The 15657-nt window shown below is 41.0% G+C and overlaps 1 protein-coding gene across 2 annotated transcripts; it reads right to left on the bottom strand.

Annotated features, from left to right (window-relative positions):
* Nucleotides 1–255: 255 nt before the first annotated feature.
* On the bottom strand, nt 256–14792 carry tubgcp3 (tubulin, gamma complex associated protein 3). 2 transcript variants are annotated; one of them, XM_053314416.1, is made up of 23 exons: nt 14635–14792; nt 13439–13546; nt 12549–12616; nt 12300–12377; nt 11864–12072; nt 9950–10128; nt 9386–9498; nt 8054–8179; nt 7824–7892; nt 7395–7527; nt 7091–7257; nt 5912–6022; nt 5676–5784; nt 4968–5157; nt 4717–4852; nt 4477–4545; nt 4226–4361; nt 3953–4041; nt 3350–3481; nt 3094–3234; nt 2861–2977; nt 2657–2770; nt 256–2235 (listed from the first exon to the last, which is right to left on the bottom strand). In XM_053314416.1, exons 1-23 carry the CDS (start codon nt 14708–14710, stop codon nt 2152–2154), a joined length of 2754 nt encoding a protein of 917 aa, XP_053170391.1. In that variant the 5' UTR covers nt 14711–14792; the 3' UTR covers nt 256–2151. The 2 variants fall into 2 exon arrangements, with proteins under 2 accessions (XP_053170391.1, XP_053170389.1); XM_053314414.1 differs by having other exon boundaries at nt 2676–2770.
* Between the last annotated feature and the right edge of the window lie 865 nt (nt 14793–15657).

Here is a 15657-nt window from a genome sequence, read left to right as displayed (position 1 = left end):
AGTCTCAATATCTTTGGAGATAATCTTAGATCAATGACAGAGAGACTTTATTGTACTATGTAAATCATAACATTGTAAAACAAAACAATGAGAATTAAAGATTTAATAGAGATTAATGTAGAAAGTCAACCTTAAAATTATTAACCAACATGATCTGGGACTTCGAGACTGAAGGTGGCAGTAAGTCCACAAGCAAAGTCAGATCAACCCTGAAGCAGAGCTGCAAGTAAAAACACACACAGGCACACAGTTTAATGAAAAAACATTATTTTATTAAAGATGAAGCGGGATGGTTTGTTTCCCTATATTCTATACATTATGTGCTATGCAACGCAGAGGACAGGACAGACAAGGAAAGAGGAAAGGACAGACAGAGACATGGAGACATACAGCAGAAACCACAGTGCAGGAGTGCTGACTCAGGTTCAGTTTTCACATGGCTCCATCAGAGTGACGTGTTTCACTGACAAAAAAACCTGGAGCATCACTGCACCCAGTCAAGTGGATAGTTGGTGAATCTGAACAGTTAGTCCATACCTTTCAATAAACAACATACTTCTTATTTCTTACTAACAAGACTGCAGAGGAAAAAAATCCAGCAATTAAGACTTCGATTTGTTGATTTTGATTATCCATTTTTGAGCTTGAGCAAATGTTAAATTTTCACTTCTGTTGGGGCATAACTGCATTCAAAATAATTATTCTGTATTCATTTGCCAATTGTAAATGTCTAAGTAAGAACTCTAATTCATGGTAAGTGCAAAACAGTTTTGGGACTTGATAAAAAGACAAAGAACAGATGTTTGCTGTTTGAGCTTTTAAAAACAATGAAGACTATAATGACATCCAGAACTGTTGCTACTACTCTGACCCAAATCCATCAGGATACGCACACTGAGCAAGCTTCACTCTATAACACTACAAACACTGTTGCTTTCTTTTATAATGATGGAATATAACCCTTTCAGAAAATAAACTGTCCCAGTTAACATTTCTAACCATTAAACTCTTCAAATGTGACTTTTCATTTAGAATTATTTACAATATTTAAAAGGAACTGAACCATTTGAACATTTATAGCTCCTATTGTTGATGTGATGAGAAGAAGTGAGGTTGTTGTGGTTGTTGTGAGGATTGTTTTTCTTCAACATGATCCGTGTCATTCAGACATAAGAGCACATACTGCGAACTAAGCAGGGAAACTACACTTAAATACTTAACAATAAGAATAATAATAATAATAACATTCTTTACATCGTCGGTTCTCAGTCAAGGTGACTTCTTGCAGCTCAGAAGACTTACTATTTCTCAAATCTAACAACAAACCATTGCAAAACAATTAACTTAGAATGATTTTAATATAATGTATGGTGTAAACAAAGAAGGCAACAAGGGGGATTTTTTTTGTCTCTATGACCCAATTTGTCTTCACATAACTCAAAATCCTCTGTATGATTGCGATTGAAGAGCTAAACAGACACATTAAAAAACCCTGAAAATTTAAGGAGGAGATTTGAGAACTAGGGTTAGACCGATAAACCAGACAATATTAAAGCCTAATGCTGCTTTTTTCCCCACCTTAACGAGAACCAAACTCCAGGAGAAACACTCTGAAAGTCTCTTCTGGAATAACTGTAATCAAAAACGATCAGATTTAATAATTTCATTAACTGCTACAAATACAAAATTGAAAAAATATCACTATCAGACCCATATCGGTCGAACCCTAGAGAGGAGATGATGCAGAGCCACAGGTGCTGACGTGTAAAGATGCATATATACACATACATACATTTTTGCATAATACTCTATGTACATACATGTGTGTTGGGACTAGATTTGGCAACCGCGCAGAGAAAAAAAGGTTTTGTTTTTCTCATTAATAAGGCATGCCATGAAAGGTGGCCCTGTGTGACTCGGGGAGGGGGGAGCTCAGTCTGGCAGCAGCTTTTCTGTCCTTTATCACTCTGTAACCGCCGCTGGTGCTGCCGCTACGATACCAGATTGTCCAGTGCAGCCCTGGATCGCTCCTCCGAGGCACGACGTCATCTCGACACGAAGCGCTTTAATTCTACTGGTTGTCCTGCCTCTGTGATGTCACAACTTCCCACGGTGATGTCATACTCCACGCTCCAATGGCTGGATTTGTTGTCAATGTTCTAGATGGGTCAGATATTTGACATTCGTCGCCCTCTGGTGGCGCCTAGTGAGGCTCGCAGCCTCGGCTCTCTGGCCCTGAGGAGTTAAGGAGAGGAAACAGTCAATTACATGATGATATTTTAATAAGATCTTAGAAATGAAGTTATGCTCTGATAGATTGAATCATTGGTTCTTAAAGTACTGCACTCAAGAGAGCCACTAGATAGGGTCAGTAACAAAGTAGCACCTTCCAAAAGCTACTATATCCCTCAAATGATGATTACTGGTTACATTTCAGCAATTTCCATCCAGTATTTTCTGGAAAGTACAACTGGAGCAAACTAAAAGACCTGAAAGCCATCAAATAACTACAGTGTGGTATAAAATGACCTCTTCTTTGGACTGACGCTGATAGTTTTCAAGGTCTAACCTGGTAGGAGAGGGGTTTAATGGGCTTAACTGTGTCCTACAGAAAGACTTTTTTTTTTTTTTTGGCTTTTTTGCTCGCTGTGCTGACTGAGTTTTGAAAGTCAAACCTGTAGTGTTCATTGAAGTCCAGCCTGAAGCTGAGGAAACGCAGACTCTCATCTGTACTGGTCATCAGCAACACCAGGAACTGCTGGACGATGCTCTGAGAGAAGGAAGGAGAGACATTGCATTAACAATACGCCAAAAAGCAGATGATAGACAGCTGCTCACTGAGGTGGTTCAATCTATGTACCTGGTAGAAGTGAGTGAGGATGCGGAGCTGGGAGCGCATCTTTGGTATGGTTTCCTGGAAGTCCTGAATCCTCCTCTTCTCCTCTGCTTCCTGTTCGGCCGTCACTCCCCACTGACCCTGAATCACCAGACAGGCACATATTTATACAAACACCTCACATTTAGGTGTTTTATGCTCCAGTCATCCACCCCTCTGCTGTTTTGTTCTCTGTAGTTTCTCAGAAACCTTCCTACCTCCTCCTCTCTCTGCTTCTTCTTCTCCTCATACTGCAGTCGGAGGGCGAGTTCCTCGAGTGCAGAGCGGTAGAGGGAGTCCTGGGCGCTCTGAAACTCGATGATCTGGTCAAATATGGCCCTCAACTGGTTCAAAAGAGACTGGACGGACAGAAAATGAGACAGTGTGGAAATAGTATTATAATATGAATAAACAGTATTTTTCATTATTTTACGTTTGTCTGTCTGTCTGTCTGTCTGTGTGTGTGTGTGTTACCCTGCTGTTATTGTCCAGCAGACATCTAGAGATGATGCTGTCCAGGAAGACATCATGGGCAGCAATGATGTGGTCCAGGTCCTGAGCTTGCTGCACCTTGTTCCACAGCTCGTCCCAGGAGCACTCCAGCACCTACACACACACAATCACAAATCATACAGTCAGTGTGGTCCACCTTTGACATGATGATGGCGTCTCCCTGCCCTCAATCGATATGTTCATAGTATATTTCTTATTATTATTTTCTCAGCTGTCTGAGCAGAGAAATCTTTACTTCACTTTTACTTGCTGACTTACAGTAACAGCCTCATTAGTCTGGTTTTAACATAAGCATTATTTAATTGATTTTTTACATTATTTTTATATTTCTTCGTTCAGTCTTTAAGGGCACACTGATTACTGAACTGGCTCACTGAGAAAGAAAAGTTTGAGTAACCTCTGTGACCTAACGCAGCTAATGTTGATCCTGTAAATCAGGTGCAACCTCAAGTCATGCGGTGTTGCATTTAACACACACAGTAGATCGTATCCCGGCGTAATTACTTTTTACTGTTATGTTTTACAGCCTGGGATTGATTGTAGCAGCCTTGCTAATGGTCTGACCTCAAAGGTGATGTAGTACTGCATTTGGTGGATGAAGTGGACCATCTCGGAGGCCAGGATGTGACACTGATGCAGCACGCCGGACAACTCTGGAGGGTAAACAATGCACAACAGACTATAAGCCTCAGACTTAAAAAGCACTCTAAATGCCAGTCTATGTTCATGTGTATGAGTTTATTTATGTGTGTAGAAACATGCACTTTCATTTAAGTGTGTGTGTGTAGGGGGGGGGGGGTAAAGGACACAAAGAAGTGCCTATGAGTATTTATGTACCAGGCATGGTTTTGAGCAGCTTGGCATTACACATCTGTCCCTTCCAGATGTCAGTCAGCGTGTACTCCATCCTCTTGGCTCTCCACAGGAAGTTAAACACACGCAGGTAGTGGCCCATACACTCCCTTGTAAACACCTGAAGGAGGCACAGAAATGATAAAACACAGCAGCAATGCAGCAAGCAGGACACATTTCCACATCTGCAGCACTAAAAACATTCATAATGTTGGGAGAGTGTGCTTGTGTGTTACCGTAGCAATAGGTCCATCAACATGATAATCCAGACTAAAAACATCCCAGCCTGTATCACCTGGAGACACCTAGAGGCAACACAAGATGAAGTGAGGACATACAGAAGTCAAACCTGCAGCACAGCACCCCCTGGTGAAGCACAAGAACCCTACACCTCACAGAAATTCACATGGATCCAGGATTCAGTCCTCTATTCAAATGTAAGAGCAGGCGTGCACACACACACTCTCACACGTTACCTCCAGCAGGCGTACATCCAGCCTCTTGAGGATCTCTGCATTGTCATACTGGGCGTTGGTGGCTCTGACCGCCGTCTCTAAGATACCAGTCAAGTTGTGTTGGTACAAAGTAGTAGCAGGTCGTGCCAGCTCCGGTCTGAGTGAAAAATTATACATCACAGCTTGATAGTCTATCAAATATTCCAATGCTATATTTGCACTCTGATATATTTAAAAAAACAAGTTTTGTTAAAAAAGTATATGTTGCCAACTTGAGCAGGTCCATGAGGTGTCTGATGAAGTCTCCTTGGCCCAGCAGCAGGTATCTCCTCATGGCCTGCAGGTGTTCCAGCAGCAGGTAGTTACGGTTGAGAACGTCCAGCAGGTACTTGCTAGTGTCAAAGTAGGCAGCGTCGATCTTCTCCTGGAACGCTCCCTCCAGGTCCGACAGCAGTTCCGCAGCTACAAGAGAGTAGGGACGGAGATTGGAGCAAGTATTGAAAATGTGAAAGAAAGGCAAGATGCTGCTAACAACTAATACTGAATAAAACCTGCTGCTGTACAATAAAGGAAGAACAGAGTATGACGCCCTTCGACAGTAAAAGCTACAGATCAAACTGGTCTGATGAAGTCCTGGATCAATAGAACATGGCTAAGTATACCTCTTTCCAATGCATAGACAAAAAGGAGAGGACAAGGCCAGTGAGCGGTAAGAGCATCGATCTCTGCCAGTCCACGTCAATATGACAATGTCAATACGACAATGAAGAAACAAAAAAAAGCTTCGTATTGGTCACTGGTATCATTTGTACACAACATTGCTGAAGGACAAACAACATATTGTAGCATGCTATTGTTTCTTCTTAATATTGTTTGTCCTTCACAATGATATTTCCTTAAGTTAACATCCCTTTATCTGAACACCCTTAATCTTAATCCGAAAAGTTTTCCTTCAAACTAGATGACAGACCATCTCATACCATCTTTGGGTGTGTCTGCAGACTTGGATGCCGCTGTAATTTTGCCCGGCGGCGTCCTGTCATGACAGACCTGATGCAGGAAGTTGATGGATTTACCAATCAGCAGGACCTGAAGGGGAGAGGATGAGAATGAACTGATGTGACCAAAAGCAAAATCAGCAGCATGGAAATAACAGTTTTGTAGTCTCCGTGATCTATGGCGATGAATAAAAAGATGTGCGTTTGTGTATGTGCACCTTCCGGGCCTGGTCCATGGTGATGAACGAGGGGATCATTGACTTCCTGAGGGAGTACTTGTCGTGCCACAGACGATCTGTCTTCACGTTGGGATCTGAAGCAACGAAGAACTACAGGAACATAAACATGCAAAAAAGTCAAGGCTGAATAAATATGCATATGGGCACAATGTAAATACAGTCTGTGATAGACGTTTCCAGAGACTCTAGGCTACATCATTTGTCACTGTCAGTCAGGCTGTTCATCTTTCTAATGGCCGTGCTGAAAGCTGCGTACTCTGTTTGCTGCTACATCTTTGAACTGACTCCAACTGTCAGATTCACTCTAAAATCACCTCTACAAAGCACTTTCTCACAGCCTATTAGCTGCAAATAGAGTCTACAGAATTGTGACGACAAACACCACAAAGCTATTTTAAATCTTAGTTTTGATGAACAGACTGGTACTATTACTGCTGTTACTACAAGTAGCAGTGATAGTCACAGTATCAGTACCGGCAGCAGAGCTCAGCTGATGTGTTATAATAATTTCCCAAATCTGTATTCATCACATTGTGGCAAATGAATGCATAAATATAAATCAAAATGTAATTCAATCAAAAGCACAATTTTCAAATCTGGAAATGTGTTTACTGCTGTGTCATGTTACACCTGAAACATCTCATATAGTAATTATTTTCCGTGATTATGTGGCATGTGTTTTAACAGCCTGCGTGTGTGATCTCCTAGGTAATTGGCCTTCTGAGAACTGCAGTAACTTTCTCTCTGTTCTTAAAAATCGGCACTTAAGACCAGGGCTCAGTGATAAGTAACGATTACTGTTGGACACATAAATACTGCGTGTGTGGGAGAGAAACAGAAAGAGAGAAAGGGCAGGGAGAGGTAAAGGAGAAACATCCATTACGGGCTCTCCATTACACTCCTCTCATCAGTTCTCATTTAAGAAGCTGTCGTACCTCTCCTCTCTTTCTCTCTCTCCCGTCGTAATAATGTTCTTTCTCATTGAGGTCAAACGTCAGAGCACTTGAACAGAACAATGATCCAGAGAGGACCAGTAAATGCTGGCTGGTTCTGCTATTAAAAGAACTGATTATTACCACTCATTTTGAAACTGTGAGAAAAGTCCAGAGTTCTTCTGCGACTTGTCTACAGGCCTTATTTAAAGAGAAGTGTGTGTACCTCGTGGTAGGTGTCTTCTAGCTCTCCGTCATAGATCCACCGATAGAGAAAGTTGAGGATGGGGTGCGACACGAGACTGAGGATGTGTTGAACCAGCGCTCTCATCTGCGGGTCTCCTGTTCTCCCGTAGGCATGGACAGCTGAAGCCAACTCGCCTCCTTTCCGACCTGAACGCACAAAAACAAGAGAAATACTGAAGGCTCATTCCTATTCAACTCACTCGCTATAATACTCAATCACTACATTAAACATCGTGTGTTAACCCACCTCTCCCAGACACACACACATCACACATCCAGCTCACCTTGGCAGTAGTCGACGAGGGCGGCCAGAGTTTTGAGCCGGACTTTGGGGTCATACATCCACACCAGCAGCCTTCTGAGAGTCAAACTGCTCTCTGTGCACACAGTCACACCCTGCTCATCCTCTACCTGCAACTAGAACAAACACACGCAGGAACAGAGATAAGCCACATGAAAAAAAAAAGAACTTCTTAAAATATCAATATCTGATATCTCAAAATTTAAACATACAGAAATGTTAATATCATAAATGTTCTTCCCTTGTTGGTAGGACACTGGTTAAGTCCTTTAACTAGCTTTTCAAACCTGATGTGAATCTTAAGAGGGAGGGAAACTATGTTTTTCCACCTCTGACCTTTATATAAACCTCTGACCACCTGACCAATCATCTCTGTGAGCATGAATCTGTCAGTCATTGTTCATTTTTGTACCTGGGAGTGTAGGACAGAAAGGAGTCTGTAGTACTCCTTCAGCTCCTGGTGGAGTGAGGAACAGAAGCTCTGAGGGGAGCAGGATAAAAGACAGAGAGGGGGACATAGAGGGGACAGAACGATATGCATTAGTGAGGGATTAAATATAGAAAAAAGAACAAAAGATGTAATATATACAGAAAATGCTCAGACACACACACACACACACACACAGACACACACACACACACCTGTCCAACCAGTCCAAAGGCTCGGTCGAGGCTCCTGGCGTCGGTGTACTTTCTGACTTTGTTGTGGAGCCAGCCGAGCTCGGCCAGTCTGCTGCTCGTGTCCCTCAGGGACTTGCACAGCACCACCTGGTGGGGGCGCAACACACATTAAAGCACATACATCCTCAAGGCACTGCATGCATCATCTGTTTGTTCATTCACCTTGTGATAAACAGGAGTTGTATGATTTGTAAAGCTTTTTTAGTTTATTTAAAAAGAGGATTATCTTCATGTAGCTTAGTTGCTTTAATAAATCATTCATAGATGTTAATGACAAGACACACTGGACACTGATCAGTTTAACACCGCTGTAAGGTGAAATGCATGGAAAAACTACAGCAAAGATTATCTAATGTGCAGTACAGAGTAGGGAGAGCATATCTGACCCGGCAAAGTTATTTTTACGTCCATTCAGATGGACACAAACTACACTTTCAGCAAACATAATCTGCCACTAATTTCATTTTGAAAGCACTGATGGAGTTACGTCATGGAGATTACCGTAATTTACATCGTGCATTCACTATAACTGGCAAGGCCTCCTCCTCGGATTTGTTTTCCAGCTGGGGGGGTTCACATTAAACAACGCATTAAATTTTCATCTGTTTAACAAAAGCTCTTATCCATGGAGCTTAACAGACAGGTTAAGTAGGCAGAGATGAGTCCAAAATATCTCCACCCTTGACTAATTTATATGTGTAGCTGCTTCTCCGACAGGACGGTGACAGCAGATTGACCACAAGTCTATGTTTAGCACCACTGAGAGACTATGGGACAAGTAACATCGGAGGCCCTCCTGCTGATAATACGAGACGGGCAAAAAGAAATTGACAGGACGGAGAGAAGAAAGGAAAGGTCGATGTGGCTCGGAGCCAAAGAGCTTCATATTGATCTGTTGAATCCTTTCTTTTAAGGTCCGATCAACAACAATTGGCTTCATATCATATCATCTGCTCTGGATGTGTGGCGGGTGTTACTTTAACTTTGTTTAATGAGAAAAACGGTCAACACTGAGACAGATAGTCCAAAAGAGGAGAGAGTGAAAAACAAGCATAATGCCCACTTTAGATTAAATTGGTTTAAACTGTTTTTAATTGTACAAATGTTGTTTTTTTTCTTGATTTATGAAATTTGAAAACTAAGAAAAACTCAGTTTATCCCAATTTTTCATGAAGTCTTAATACAAAGACGACCTGAGACCTGCACTGTTAGGTCACTCTGGGTGATGTGTGTGACCCGCAGAGCTGAACGGTCTATTAAAAGCTTTACAAGGCGAGATGCAGGTTCGGATACCTTGCTGTCTATTTTGTAGCAGTTATCTTGGGCGCTCATCTTGATGAACTTGCCATCGATTCCCTGGAAGACGTAGAGGATGTCCCGCACCAGCAACGCCTCGCTCACCTCCCCTGCACCGGCAGAGGACGAGACAATAAAAAAGGTCAAAGACAGAGGGTTTACATTCAGGATGAAGTTAATGCTCTCAGGTCCAAATGAAAACATCAGGAAGTTTATGTTGTAGTACTATCTACCACTATTTCTCAGAAAATAAATCAGTTTAAATGAGCTTTTTAAGATATTTTTGTAGTGTCCTTGAATAAGATTAAATTCAACAAAACATGTTTTAAAATAAAAAATGAGCAGCAGCGGAAATTATTGTAAGAATAAGACCTTTGACTGTGTGATTAAAAAAAAAAAGCCAAAGAGGTATGACAGAAATGGAAAAAAAAGTTTCTAAAACTTGTCTTTATTAACATGATGGACCTTTTTCAGCTTTAATTGCTATAGAGACAAACTATTAATGACACATGGAAAACTGGCAAACATTAACAAATTTATAAATTCATACAGAACACTTACCAGGTGCATCACCATCTCGGCGAGGACGGACCACTCTGGTGGAGGGAGCTGCAGGTCCAAGGGGCAGCCGGGCGGCGGGCAGGGCCAGAGCAGAGGAAGGCGAAGAACTTACAGGAAGAGCCCAGGCCAGACGAGAGCCCACAGGCTGAGCGCCTGCAGCTGCAGACTGAGGTGGTTGACTGAAACACACAAAAACATAACGAGAACACACATAAACACACCATGACCAACATGTTACGCTCATACTGTCCCTCCACTAATATCAACTGGATATGATGCTTTTGATATTGTAAACCTTTTAGATAAGGGATATCATGCAGTTAGTTGCTTTTATATCTATCATACATTAGTGGATGATGGTGCACAATGAGGAGTCCTGTTACATCTCATCTTTACATCTTATAAATAAATCAAATCAGTTCAGCACTTCTCAAAGGATTCTGCCTATTTTACATATCATTCAAATAAGCTTCATCCAGAACCAGATGTTAGCCAGATGTTAGACATGTTAACCCACATTCAGAGGTCATCTGTCTGGAGCCCAAGATTACGAGCTTATTTTAGCTCATCACAGATGTATCTTTATCTGTGTGTGTCTCAGCAGAAAAGTAACAAGAAACAGCAGCACAGAAATGTCAAAAAAGTACTGGAAATGTGTAAATGCATTCAAACTTTATAATACAAGCTTGTCCACAGGCGCAGTTACACAAATATTCAATGAGGCTGAGTATATACTATTTTTAGTTCTGATTTCAAAGTGACGAATTTAAATATTTCCTCATGGTCAAAACACTTTAATGACCACATGTCATAAGATCATTATTAAAGATATTTGTTTATGTAATGGATTAAACATAACTGTTGGCCCGCATACACATACACATCTATTTTTGGTAACTCTCAGATATCAATATCAGCCTAAATAAAATCCTGCATCCGTCACCATGAGCTGTTGCAACATGTTGGACATTACAATCAAAACTGCAATTACACTCAGTCATTAACAGTGCACATGGTTCAATGCCTGTTTTTTTAATGTTTGGAGTGTGGACTCGCCCTTTTACGATTAAAAGGTGAGAGCAGAGGGCTCATTGTTAATTTGTAACTTAAGGACTTTTGCATTATTGATAAGGAGAAATGGAATTAAATGGTCGTCTGAGGCTGAGAGGAGAGTTTATTTTCTGGTGCTAATTGATGCTTCTTCTTTTATGGGTGTTTTTACTTGACCAGCAGCAGATAAATAATTCTGTTCTCACTGGTGATAAGGCTTTACGCCGACCTGATCAGCTATATAGGATTGGCCGATATTTAGCATTTTATGCAATGTGAGATCGGCTGTAATGTCTTAATTCGCCGATCCAATCAATGTCGTCATGTTGAAACTTTTTGCAGATGCTCCCGTTGCATAGATTGCAGATGGCTTGTGTTTTATCTGTCTCATTTACTTCCACACCACCGACATGTTTGTTTGAATCCGACAGCTAGGTTTGAGCCCTGTCACGATGTGACGGACAATAAAGTTTTTTGAATATTGAATGAATCCATTAGCTGTCTGATTCAAACAAACATGTCGGTGTTGTGGGCAGACAGATAAAACACAAGCTATTTGCAATCTGTGCAACACTAAAGTACCTCGTGGGGAAGCATCTGCAAAATGTTTCAACAGCACAAATGTACCTGGATAGGGAACACGAGGAGGAGCATGCCGAGTTTAAGAAACAGAGAGTGGACAAAGAAGACATGATTGGATCGGTGAACGGTTTATTTAAACTCACTGATCGGTGATCGGCCCCAAAAATCTTGATTGTGTAAAACCTACTGGTGATGATGATGTATGACTGTGTCAACCAATGGCTTCATAACTTTGTAAATTTAAAGGTTATTTTGTCATTTTAAACTCTATGCGTTGCTCACCCAGCCAGCAGTGACTGTGGAGTCGGCGTGGGGCCGTTGAGTGTGTAGACTCCCAGACTGGAGATCCCGCTGGTCCCCACGCTGCCTGACAGGGCCGCGCTCCTCTCCCCGTAGCCCAGGGCCAGGCTCTGTGGGCGGGTGCAGTAGAACGGGGTGGAGTGGGCGTCTCTCTGGAGGGCCTGGGCAAACAGCGCTCCATAATTTCCAACCTGCGTGAGACGGGAACATAGTATCACACATAGAGCTTTAAACACCTGGGAAGGAACTGATTAATATCGAGGAAAATGTTAAAAGAAACTAAATCTAACTAGGGTTGCACATCTCTCTGTGATAAACGATTCAATATGCATCTAGATACACAGGTTACAATTCGATTCAAAAACTATATCTTTTTCTTACAGTTCGATTTGTGTGTGTGTGTGTGTGTGTCTCTCACCCTGCTGGATGGTTTGCGGGGGTCTTCAGAGAGGCTGAGCAGCAAGTAGAGAACAGACCAGCGATGCTTGAGAACACCCTGTCAAAAAGGAAACACAACATCATTATAATCTGTTGGGGACACTGCAGAAAGATATCTATAATGTGATATATGATTCCATACTACATCGTCTGTTTCTGAGATGTTTTGATCAGATTTCAAAACAAGTGCACATCATGAATATTCTGTATCAGAAACACAACTACCAACCTGTGTTTGAAGTTTTCTGTGTAGCTCTGAGAATAGAGCAGCGTCTGCTTCTCTCCGCTGCTTCAGCACTGCAACAAGATCAAGAAAAAAATAAATCTTTCACACAGGGAAGGTTCTTGAATTCTCCAGCAGTACCAGCTCATTTCACAGATAAACACACAACAAAGTCAGAAAAGCCCTATCACTCCCTGCAGCAAACAAGATTTGATTATAAGATTCAATTTTTGGCAATTCATAGCCAATTTTAAAAAAGCAAAATGACGACAGAAGCCTTTCCACTAACTGCCTATTTGGGATTTGAACACCACTAATGAAAGTGAGCTGTGTCTTAAACTGCACAGTCAGACAAAACAAGGCAGGCAATTAATTGCAGAGGAACTCGAGGTTCATCTGTGCTTAGAAAAACAAAACACAGATGGCACAGCACACTCTGTTCTGCAGCACAAAGACATTTATCATCACATTAAAACCCTAAAAAAACGCTTTATCAAAGTTCCTGTAAGTCCACCTGAAGGTCTGTGATAAATAGACATTTTTTACAGTAAGTGCTGTGCTATTTTTGTTATATTTTCTGCATCCTTGGATCAATGTTTTCCCACTTATGGTGCTACCTTGGCTACTATGAAGGTCTCCTGGGATTTACTATTATGGTGCTATAAAGATTTCTGACTTTTTTGTGGCATGGCTCCAACATAAAAAGGTAAAGTGTAGACAGGGAGGACATATACAAAAAACATATGACAGGAACACACAGGTAAATTTGGATAGGTAATGCAGGAATATGCCACAGTGACTAAACAGAGAAATATACATTTCTCACCTCTGTCACAGCAGTCTCGTAACCTTCAGCATAACTGTGTTATCATTGGAGAATAGTATCAGTCACTTACACTCTTTCTTGATCTTCTCTGACACCAAGAACTCATCCCGTTCGATGCTGGGGGCGTAGTTACTTCCGATGACCCGCACTGCGTACTGGAACTGGTGGGCAACTTCAGCTGGAGAAATAAATAACCAATAATTACTAAAGGTGGTGACAAATAGGCAGAAGAAGTGTAGAAATCACCTCAGGTTGTAACCAGCTGAATGTTCCTTGTACTTTTTGCTCCTGTCACCCCACTATTTTGAAGTTGCAGATGCACAGTATAACATTTTAAACTTAAACACAGGAGTGAGTTACGTTTTTTGCTTTGAATTAGATTATGAATTAATGAAGAGAAAAACAAGTGTCAAACATTCAGGCTTTGAATTGAAAAAATACTGATATTCCTCCAAAAATAAATGTTAGACTGCAACGCTTTGGTGCTTTTCATGATGGAGTGAAAGCTGCAATCATATCATAAGTGACTGAGAAGTGGAGGATCAAGCTGATATTTCATCATGCTAACCTAGTGCTGAGATGCCTGCATCCAGCAGGGGCCTGCAGCTAGCAAAAGATAAGAGCATCCTATCAACAGGCAAATAGTGCGGAGCTCAGCATGAGAGAGATAACTAGACAGCAAGCGTACAGATAGCTGAAGTGAACAGCTAACCTTTCTCTATCACTGTAGTGTATTGTCTATGTGTGTGAGAGTTTGAAGTACCATGAAAGCTGTTCAGCGGGATGTGCACCACTGGCTGACCGCTAACAGAGCAGACCTAGCCGGGCTACGAACTATCCCACACAGCTAAACGTATACCTGTCTCAATCAGTCTGATATGTGTACGCTTGTTTACTCGCAAAGCTGTTACTAAATCCATGGTCTGCTCTGTTGAATTTCGATATTTCACCAAAAGTAACAAGCAGCACGAATTTCAGTCATATTTCAGCCATTTTCTATAATGTTCCGTCATAAAGACAAGCAGGGTTGAGTCGGCGCAAGAGGTGTAAAAAGTTAAATTATTATTGAAATATGTAGTGTAATCTGTGGAAGTGACACGCCAAATTTTACATGAGGTTATAAATATTCAGTGTGTGTCTTTATGTTGTGTTTAAAGTGTGTATCTGTAGTCATAGGTGGTGTAAACGTTAAAGCGCAGATTTTTTGAATGGGGTTAGGTTTGACGTCTGGACTAGCGCGGAGCATGCTAGCGTCCACTGATGTACCTTCACTTTTCCCCGTGATCCTGCAGCAGAGGCTCTGGAGAAGCACGTTTGGTGATTTCTGATCCAGGGTCGCCATAGTGTCCGTGGCTAACGTCTCGTATGTTGAAATAAGGGAATAAAATGCCACAGTGTGAATTGATTCTAGTCTCCCACTACGAGCAACGCCATTTTGACAAGAGGAGTGAAGCTAACACGAAGCAGGAAGCGTAGTTAGTCCTTCAAAAGAAACGCATAGAAATGTTCATTGTTTTTGTAAAAGTCTGCAGGAGTGTTACAAAACAGAATGAATAAATTAATGAGTGTAATATCAAGCTAAACTGTAAGGTACCTATGCCTAAGACTGACTAAAGTTATATTGATCACATGGTATTTGAAAGACAAGATTATGTCTACATAGTAAGAATTAATTGTAAGCACAGAGAATTGGAAGAATTTAAAATTTCCGATAATCTTTCCTTATGATATTGATGTATTGTTTAAACCGTGATATCTACAATATTGACTTTGTCAGAAATATAAAATCAAGTTTTTAAAAAATATGGAAATGGATTGATCTCTATCTATGAATGTGCAGTATGTTTACAATGGTCTTTCTTAGTTGGACCTCCTGTAATGTCATTTTAATGGGAGGTGCGATTTGGTGAGCTGAAAATCACTCTATTGTCCTAAAACCTATACAGCATTTTATTAAAGCCAGCTGGTTTTGACAGCATCCCTGCTGGTCTGAATTAAGCCTATGTGTAGATGGCTGAAAATGCAAATGTAGTCAACTATAATAAATCAAACATCCTAAGTATGTCTAAACAATATAAGTAAGAGAATATTTAATATAATCTTGATTATTTAAAGACAAAAACAAAATAAGTGATGGTTATTACACTACTATGATGTATTATGTCATGTAAAAGCACAACATTCTTCAGTATGTAGAATAAAATAAAATAAAATGCTTATAATATTACACATTTACCCACTTGCAGATAATTTCATCAATTTATGTTTTTGTGCAATACACTTCTCTTA

The sequence above is a fragment of the Scomber japonicus genome, chromosome 24 (assembly GCF_027409825.1).
Source record: "Scomber japonicus isolate fScoJap1 chromosome 24, fScoJap1.pri, whole genome shotgun sequence".
In the NCBI taxonomy this organism is placed as follows: domain Eukaryota; kingdom Metazoa; phylum Chordata; class Actinopteri; order Scombriformes; family Scombridae; genus Scomber; species Scomber japonicus.
Note: the sequence above shows the minus strand (reverse complement) of the source record. Positions and strands in the feature narration are given on the sequence as shown.